Below are 9806 nucleotides of genomic sequence, written 5' to 3' on the forward strand. Positions count from 1 at the left end.
TTACATGCAGCGTCTGTAAGGACGACTTTCTCTTCCCCCACTTATAGTATTGAGGAAGTTGACACCAGTCTCACTACACAGTGGTCTCTGTATGCTTACAAAAAGATTAACCAATCTTTAATTTGTACGCTATTAGACGTATTTCTATAACCTTTTATTGCATCATCAGGAGTAAATATTTGACTGTGCATACACTGCAAGTGCTAATGGAGCATTTGCAGAGAGAGTTTCGGTTTCTTGTAAATCGCTGTTTGGCTGTTTGCCTGTCTGACTTATTTGTCTGCTGTATTTAATCTCCCGGAGTTTCCCTGCAGAAGCAGTTACAGGAAAATAAAAAAAAGTTGATAGACCTGAAGTATTGCCTGCAGAAGGACATCTGGAAAGAATCCAGGCGGTAGTCTTTGCCCAAGTGCATTATTCAGCTAAGTGTAATTGGGATGTGCATGTCATTACTGGACTGACAGCAGGGAACGTGCTTTGCCTTCCCTGAGGTGCCTTTGAAGACTGTTCAATAGAGGATTTTAGTCTATAAAAACCTGTGGCGACATGCCAAACGTGCAGTCTCATCAAGGCCAAGGACTGACATCTTTAATGCTTTATCTAATATATACATTTATTAACACCAGGAGGTGGTTAAAGGCAAACAAACATTTGAATTATTCTTTTTATGTGTAAGAAAAAAGAAACAAACATCACGACTCTGCAGCTCTGGTTTTGTTTTTCAAAGAAACAACAGACGGGGATGTTTCCCACAGCAGTGTCTGATTCTGAGGTCGATGACAGACTGGGACAGAAATTCAGCCTTGAACTTCCGCCAGGGGTGGGGGATTTTGGGGGGGGGTGTGTGTGCTCGGGTCGATGACAGTTGAGAGATGGTTGTGATTGGTCCCAGTGAGAAAGATGAGACACAGATGCAGCATGCTCTCATGTGCATAAAGCCGTAACAGATCGTGCTCCTGCCCACCGGGCGGTCTACAGGGATTTGTCCTGGTATTCCAGAGCGACAGAACCAGCAGGTGCTGCTGTCAACTTCCGTGGTGGTCACAGCCATGTATAATCTACAAATGTTGATGCAATTAATGATATTCAGCAGCAGAGAAAACTTGCCAAGAGCCCCTTTAAATCCCAAATTTAATCAACATGTTTGACTCATTCAGCAGCTAAACACACTTATTCTTTCTCCAATGCATATAAAACATCTTCGGGAAAGTTCGTCCCAGCACTGCTGCAGAAGTTCCCAGAAATGTACTGCACTTGTAGTTTCCTTTGCTTCCACCGTCTGTACAGTTCATCCCAAACCAGACAGATGAGGCTTACGTCTGGAGACGGTGCTGGTCTTCCATCATGTGAAGCCACTTTTTCCTCTAATAATGAGGATCAATATCTCGCTGTAGGATGAACCCCTGACCAACCAACCGGTCTTTGTCCTTTGTCACTGCCTTTTTCTCACCGTTCTGTTAGAAATACTGTTTCCTGCAGTGCAGTGTTGTCCTAATAATCACAGTTTGTAGTTGCACAGTTGCATTGCCTTGGTAAAGACAGAGGGTTTGGTCGTAACTGACGCAAGTTCGAGCACCTGTACGAGATGTTTGCCTTAACTCTGCTGCAGACAAGCTGCTTAAATTAAGTGGTTTACTTTGGTGCTTTGCAGGGCATTTCGCTGTGCTTTCCATCAAAAGGACATCTGCAACAAATCTGTTCTGGGGCAGTTGTAAATAAATGCTGAGGGAGTTTATTTCTGGGGGGGGTTTGGTGGTCACCTCCCCCACATGCATTGTGGGAACTCCACAGGATGCTCTTGGACATTTGGAGCCTTGTTCTTGGGTCTTGAGGACACTTTGTGGCTGTGAGCTCGGGGACGCTGTCCTGTCATGAGAAGGTCAAATGTTGAGAAGGACTTCCTGTTCTCTAACACTGTTAGGTCCCAGATTTCAGTAAGAGCTTTATCTCTGCACCCACAATATGTAGACATGAGTCAACCTTGAATACACAATCTAGTCTTCACAATACAGTCAGGCTTGTGTAATATCCTGTATCACACAAAGAAAAGCTTCAGTTTTAGGCCTATTTTGATGATTGTTTCATATACAGCGTAGCAGGAAAGAGCTCAGTTGTTCTTGGGAAAATAAATGATGCCATTCACACACAAACCTCAGGATCCCTTAATAGACCAAAGTTGACTTCTAGGCTACGATTATGTTGTAAATGCTGCTAATAATTAAGATAAGAATCAGATACATTTTTGGATTGTTTCTGCTTTTTTTTGTTTTACCCTTTACACAGACAGTCATTCATTCACCTTCCACCAAACAAGAAGCAGAAGTGCAGAAAGGACCTTGGACAGTGAAGATCTTCTTTTATCACATGAAATAAGTCAGTCTGAAATGTCTGACTCATATCTGAGCATAAAGCATAAACAGCAACAGATTTATTATGCACACAGTTGGACATTTATGAGGAAATTACTGTATAATCAAAGCCTCCTCTGTCACAAACTGCTGTCGCTCTGGCTCAAACCCAACGGTTTCCGCCCTGAAGCTGCTCTGCATCTCACAATAAATGATTGTTGCCAGGCAGGGTAATGCCCATGTGGGTGAGTACCGTGGGGGTAGAGAGAGCTCCGAGCAGTGTAGGAAAACACACACACTTAGACAATACACCAACAAATGCAGTAAACATCTTCAGACACTTTGACACCACATGTCACAATACACTCAGAGAGTACACAGTAAAGTTACAACACAAATTTCTAAGATTAGATGTTTACTTTTCACTGTGCTTGAAGTTTTTCTTGACTTTTGAAAGTCGAGGTGCCGTCAGTCGGTCGTATCACACAGTCATCGACTTCTATGATTCACTGACGAGTGAGTAAACTTTATCTGCTGATGAAGACGATGTGGGACGGTTCTCTGGCTCCGGAGCAAGTGACGCATGAGTTAAGAGGTTTTTAGTCAAGTATTTATTTAAATTTAATTTATTTGCAACATACCAATAATGAGATTTTTACTAATTACCAATGTGTTTATCTTATTTCTATGTTCCCTGGGACATTGTTTCTGTTGTCTTGTGCAAACTGCAGCATTTCAGTATTTTCTTCTTCCTTCATTTCTTATATTGTTAATGAGTCTGTTTGTTTTTTTTGTTTTTTTTGCCTCTGTGTTATTCATTTATATTTGTGCTCTTTTTCATTGTGTGTGTGTGTGTGTGTGTGTTGTTAGTTCATGCAGAGCGTTCCAGCTACGCTGTAGTAGCTGATTAGCATCAGCTGATTCATTCATGTTTCACCATCAGAGGCTCGTATCAGCTGCTTGGCTACAAAGTGATGATTCCCATCCAGATTATGTGTTTCAGTGTTAATAAAAGGCGGCAACAAGATGTTAGAAAATAATATAAAACTTTATTTTAAAATAACTCTCAACAATAATTTTGATGTACACAATTCATCCCAACATTTTGTACAAAGTACACAGCTGTAAATTCAATTCAACACCTTACAGTATTATGATAAAAAATAAACACAGGCTTTTACTCTCACTGACAGCATTCACAGGGATAATGAAAAGAAAAGAGGAGCCATTCACAGATGCTCAGATTCAGTTTTACAGTAATGAGTAGAAACAAATAAAGAACTGTACATGTAACCAGCGTCTGAAGTCACTGGCACGAAGGCTCATATAAGATATCACAAAAGAGATGAAATGATTATTCCAACTGTTTTGAACATCTGCAGCACAACATGGTCATTCTGAGACTCTGAGCAGAGATGGACATAAATCTGGCTCCTGTCCTCAGCTCAGCTCTCCTTGATCTTCAGCCATCTTTTCCCAGAGACCACTCGTCCCTGCACCTACAGAGAGGAAGAGCAGTGAGTTATGAGTCAAAGCAAAGGTGTTGTTTCCACCCTGGTTTTAAAGCTCAGCTAAGAAGGGTTCATACAAAGCATTTTGTAATTACCTCATCACTGTGCTGCTTTCTTGCTATTCAAATAGTTAATGTGGGATTTCACCCATTTGGCTTCTGTCCTTGGATCCTCAGGATGGACGACACAGACAATTCTGCCACCCTTTGTATGGAAACTGAAAGAGCAAAAGAGATACAGAGAAGTGAGATTAGGCTGCAGACTACAGAGCTGGAGAAAAAAACACATCCATCCACTTTCATTAACCTTACTGGAGCAAAAATTAAATAAACTGTGAACATTCAGCTTTCATTTACCTAATCAATACGTGTAGATATTGTAAAAATGGTGGCTACTTACGCAGTAGCGCTGATCTCACAACCGTTCCCGGCCTCCTGAATGATGTAGCTTTCAATCCTGATCAGTGGAAAAAGCTTGACAGTGGTGCTCAGACAGCAGTCCACTGCAATCTCAGCTGCAGGAGAAATAAATTCATCAGGATGAGCACCACAGTTATCTAGAGTTTCTTCTGCAAGACTTCCTTTATATTTATCATGCATGCCCTGCTCTAAAAGCACTGCTAACGTGGTCTCTGTGTGCAAGTATCTCTTACCTGCTGCAAACCCAGTGCAGACGACAACCAGCAAGAACAGAGCTGCAACTCGAGAGGCCATGTCTCTGTTTCTTCGTGGGATCTGAGCTCAGGTCGGCTTCTTCAGCGAGTCTCTTCGAGAGTGTGAAGGTGCTGCTGTGAGGAGGAGAGGAGAGCTGCAGGTGCATTTATACAGGTGCGCAAGAGAAAGTGAAAGTGTGATATCCTGCTCATTGACTGGAAGTGGAGGGGTTGGCACACGTGCCTGGTCAATCATTCCGTCACGCCTCCAATCTTTTGTGTTTCTTGCCAAAATCTTCCAGTATATCTCTTTTCCAGATCCTTCCCTGAGGCCAGTATTTATCAGGGCTTTTGCCTTTCATGAGAGACAGCTTGCACGCTCTATATGATACATATTTGCACAGGCAGGGTTCAATCCTGTGCATTATCCTGCACTGTTTTGTGCCAGCATTTAAAACTGACTTAATTGCATGGTGAAAATGACCCACTCCTTTTGATTGCATGTCAAAGCTTTTATGCATGAGAGTTGTATTTTAGGTTGAAGCACTTAATGAGCTGGAGTGTTAGTTTAAGTGTCAAAGGAGCTGAAGGAAAAGCACTGGAGTTTAAGTGTTGCTGAAAGTCACTGAAATGTCAGTTTGACAGATGCATCTGTGGTTGTGCAGCTGTATCATAAGATAAAAGACAAATATTATCCCAATGTATCAGTCTAACAGTAGTCACAGGTGGTCTTCTCAGGCGTGATGCAAGTGTCACTGGGTTTAACTACACTGCTCAGGATTGTCCTAAAGATACATCCAGAGTGAGATTAAAATCTGTATCTCTTGTGTGTATCTCTTGAAGGTTGTTTGTCCTGTAAACCAAGATATGTAATCTTTATCTTATCTCCTCACAGATCTTCCCACAGTTTATCAGTTATTGTCAGTGTGGTCACATTGTGGTTTGGGGATTTTTCGTGGAATGCGTACAGGCAGCACTTAAATTTGTGTGAATGGTGCTCGTCCGTGTGATTGTTTGCATGTGTGCACATGCAGCCAAGTACTTGATTACAATCTGTGAGTGTGGGAGTTATTGAGCAACAGAAGAGAGACTTTTTCCCGCCAGAAGCACAGGTTTTGCCAAGAGTTGATGCAACCGCTTATATCGTCGTGTGGGATAGGACATGTGAGGATAAAGTTAGTTCACACGATGTTCTGTCTGCTACTGGGTTGATTTCCTGTCAGCCTGTTCATGTTGGCTCCTTTGATGGATTTCTATCCTTTTCTTAAAGGAATAGTTAAAGTAAATAACATGTTCCTCTTTTTCCTAACAATCACAAACAATTCATCAAATGACAATAAAAAGTTTCGCTCATAGTGATGAACCCACAGAGAATCACTTGACTCTGCAGCGCTTTATAGCATCTTTTATCTCGTTCATTTGGTTTTCTGGCCTGCAGCTTTACTGTTCTGATTCACTCCTGTGGATTTAAAAGTGTTATTCTCACCAGACTGACCAGGTTAGAGACTAGCTGGTGAACAAAGTGGAGCATTTAGCAGCTGAAAAGGAACCAACACGGAGCTAAAAGGAGAATGATATTTGACTGAGATTTGTTGGATGGACAGGAACTCTAACACAATCAATCCATATCTGCTCAATGTGTAAATAGGCCACTGTTTGCGAACATGCTGTGTTCACAGGTGGTTTTTGCTGCCCTCAAGTGTCCAAAAAAAGTGTTATTTTAGGTTTATGTGCAGCGCTGGAGAATTTCACTCGAAAGCAGATGCAAAGAGCGAGTCTGGCTCTGTCCACCAGTTATAAAATCCTCCGACCAGCACCTCTGAAGCTCATTCATTTACACATTATATCTCATTTGTTTAATGCACACAAAACCGAAGTGAAAAAACAACACATTGCTGTTTTAACCAGAGGTTACTTGCAGGACTATTTCATGAGCACAGTATCTATCTGGAGTCTTGTTGTCATTGTCACTCTACAATAATGCTGACCTTCTCCAGTGCACTTTCATAAATGTTGTCTTCCACATTTACATACCAGTACAGGATGATGGTGAGCGAAAAGGAGAACTGGTATTACACAGAATGACGCACTTGAAAGTCAGCTGTATGATTTCTTTCACTCCTTTGACCACATAACAATAGCTCTTTTCAGAAACAAGAAGCAACTGCAGTCGTTTATCTGGAAAAATAAGCCCCTTCCTCCCTCCTCAACCACTGAAGGTTTCTATTGTAAATATTGCTGAGAGGTTAACTTGCACATCCTGATGTAAAATGACATTCAAGCAATAAGTACACAAATATTCCTGTGTGTATGTGGTGAAATCAGGGAAGAGGTATTTAGAAATATTGAATTACAAAACTGAATCTCTGCCAAATATGAAAACCATTACTTTTAGAACTGGATTGCACGGCAGAGTTAAGTGCTTAATGAAACATCCTTTTATCATTGCTCATTTAGATTTCTGACAACCTAAACTGTCATCGTCAGACAAATTTAGTCCAGACACAGCCGCAGGGCGTGAGGTCTCTGATGCATCCAGCAATCCGATGCAGCCTCAACAGTCAGTTATGTCAACATACCACATGTGACTGTGGATTAACTGTCGATGAAGGGTAACGATGTGAAACTGGACGTCTCAGAGCAAAACGAAGTGAACGTTTGGGTCGAAACGTGATCGTAAAAAAACTAAACTTTGATGTGCAAAAAAAGTTCTTACTTTTTACTCACCACCTGTTCTGTTCTTTGGCCTCATTCCCAAGAAAACAGGTGGGAAGAATGAAGTTTGGCTTCTGTTTCAGCCAAGAAAAATGTCACAGATGATTCTGGTTGAGGACTGATTCAGAGCCTCTGTTTTGAGTCTCAAGATTACAGTTTCTTTTTCACCATTCTAGGAATTAAGAGACGAAAATTACCAGTTATCCACTAAATATGCACGACCAGACATCCACACTCTCCAAATCACGGATGAATTCAGATCAAGCTTTTAGTTGTTTTTGTTACAGCAGTTCTTCATTCGCATGTATGTATCCATATCACACAACCATCTTACTTTTTCCATGGTACTAGCAGTGACTCGTGTACCTCTTCTCTGGAGAAATGAGTAACCTTTAAAACCAGACCAAATCTGTGGAATTCTGTGGAAGATAAGGGTTGATAAAGACTGAAGATAAAGGCAAATGTCTGCATAAGACACAGCAAAAAAGATGATGGTTCATCTCAACTGTCTATAAATCACCCATGTGCCCAAATATGGCCTCAGAGAACTGCTAGCATGGCTCTTCACCACGTTCAGTTATTAAGTTATGAAACCACTAGCTAAGAAAATAGTTGTTAAATTTATGTTTGCTTGTATAAAAATAACATACTTTACTATTTTAAAGCTGCATTAATCATTTTTGGACTGGTGGGTCCAGAGGAACTCTCAAAAAAAGCACACAATCATAATACTGACATTGTAGCAATGTTAGCTTTCATTTTAGGTTATGTTTTCCTGTCAAAGGTCCAATGTTCAAAGGTATAAGGTATAAAAAGAGGATGAAAAGCTGCGTAGAGTTGCGGTGTTGGGTGGTTCACCCCAATCTCGTTACTCATTCTTTGTTGATAATAGAAATAAGCAATAAGTTTCCAACCGGAGTGACCTTTTGTCTATGGAAGGACAGACTCAAAATAAGTGGAGCATCAAAACAAGAATTACCTCTGTGTCTACATACAAACACAATCGCGGTATTCTTTTTTGTGGCCTGATCCCTGAATGCATTTACTGCTGACAATCCGGGGCCAATCCCCTCTTTTCCTAACACAATCAAACCTCCATAAATACAGTTGTCACACTGGGGAAGTGGCAGGAATGGGAGTGTAAACAAGTCTGCAGAACCACGTGATTTTCAGGAAAGCAGGGACGGACTAAGTTAAGATTTACTTAAGTATCCATTAAATAGATCTGCAAAAATGGGAAGCAGGCAAGAAAAATAAAAATAATGCCATGCAGACAAAGGAACAAACCCCTGAAGCTGTTATAAATACCAGCACAACCACTTAACAAGAAATCAAAACTGAGCTCAGAGGAACAGTCCTCGTGCAGAGCTGAGAGTTTGGCCGAGTGTTAGCGCAGCCATGAATGTGTTTGTATGTGCAGAAAATTGGTTTATATGGGTTTGGTATTCTCTGACAGCTTCGTCAGGGGTAGCCAAACATCCTTCCAGAGCTGAATGTACAAAAAAGACAGAATTGGGAGGAATTCGCTTGCACAATAACTGCAGTCTTACTTCAGTGCATTCTCTCCCACCTTTCCTGATGTTCTTAGGTAGTGATGTTTTTGGCCTGCAATCCTTCTTCTATTTGAGGCCTGTCATCACAGGTTGCAGATTAGTTAGGCTGAGGATTTCTAGCCCTGTCCGGGATAAGATAAGATAAGATAAGATAAAATAAGAACTTTATTAATCCTGAAGGAAACTGTTGTCCCTGAATAGCTCCAATAAGCAGTAAAAAAAAACAAAGCCGTTAAATAAACATGAAACAATGAGAACAGAATAAAATAGTATAAATAAAATATAAAATATATGCACCACTCTATACACACTATATAACAGCAGATTTAACAACAGATTTGACAAACATTGTCAGTGGAATAGTAATATTGTACATCATGACAGTAACAGTGGTGTAGTTAGCAAATGTTCTTCCTGCAGAAAGGGGAGGACTTATAGAGTTTGATGGCCACAGGAAGTAAAGACTTCTGGTGGTGGTCTGTGGTGCTCCTTGGTGGCCTCAGTCTACTACTTAAGGTGCTCCAATATGATTCCAGTGTGGCATGCAGGGGGTGGGAGGCATTGTCCACGATACTGAGGAGTTTCCTCAGCATCCTCCTCTCTGCCACCTCCGCCAGCGACTCCGGTTCCACTCCCAGGACAGAACCAGCTTTCCTGATGAGCTTGTCGAGTCTATTGCCATCAGCTGCCTTCACCTTGCTGCCCCAGCACACTACAGCACTTGGGCACGGAACTACTGTTCTTCGATACCAATGCTGTAAGGTCAGAGGTTAGACCTTCAGGCAGACAGAGAGTATCAAGATTACTCAGGGGTACTTCAGCAGTTTAAACTTATGATCCTTAAAGGCTTAAAGGTTACTCACTCCAACACTTTTGCCTTGTCACGCTCATGGAACATGATTTAGCTTTTTTTTCCAGTATCTAGTCACATCTGACTCTCCACCTGATGTTAAGTTTTAAAGAAATAGTTTGAAATTATTTTGTATATAAGTATTTGCTTTCTTGCTGTGAAGATAAGGGGCTTGAT

The 9806-nt window shown here is 41.2% G+C and overlaps 1 protein-coding gene across 1 annotated transcript; it reads right to left on the minus strand.

Moving 5' to 3' along the window:
* Positions 1-3377: 3377 nt before the first annotated feature.
* Positions 3378-4678, minus strand: LOC108887160 (C-C motif chemokine 8). Its single transcript, XM_018682413.2, has 4 exons — positions 4512-4678; positions 4259-4373; positions 3955-4076; positions 3378-3847 (listed from the first exon to the last, which is right to left on the minus strand). Exons 1-3 carry the CDS (start codon positions 4570-4572, stop codon positions 3959-3961), a joined length of 294 nt encoding a protein of 97 aa, XP_018537929.1. The 5' UTR covers positions 4573-4678; the 3' UTR covers positions 3378-3847; positions 3955-3958.
* Positions 4679-9806: the final 5128 nt, after the last annotated feature.

The sequence above is a fragment of the Lates calcarifer genome, linkage group LG13, assembly GCF_001640805.2.
Source record: "Lates calcarifer isolate ASB-BC8 linkage group LG13, TLL_Latcal_v3, whole genome shotgun sequence".
NCBI classification, from domain to species: domain Eukaryota; kingdom Metazoa; phylum Chordata; class Actinopteri; family Centropomidae; genus Lates; species Lates calcarifer.

What these genes read in the sequence shown, in the direction of transcription:
- LOC108887160 (XM_018682413.2), bottom strand. Translation starts at nt 4,572, where the DNA reads ATGGCCTCTCGAGTTGCAGCTCTGTTCTTGCTGGTTGTCGTCTGCACT. An exon ending in CTGCACTGGGTTTGCAGCAG is followed by an intron (nt 4,374 to 4,511) that starts GTAAGAGATACT and finishes TTTCTCCTGCAG; the next exon opens with CTGAGATTGCAGTGGACTGC. An exon ending in TGTGAGATCAGCGCTACTGC is followed by an intron (nt 4,077 to 4,258) that starts GTAAGTAGCCAC and finishes TTGCTCTTTCAG; the next exon opens with TTTCCATACAAAGGGTGGCA.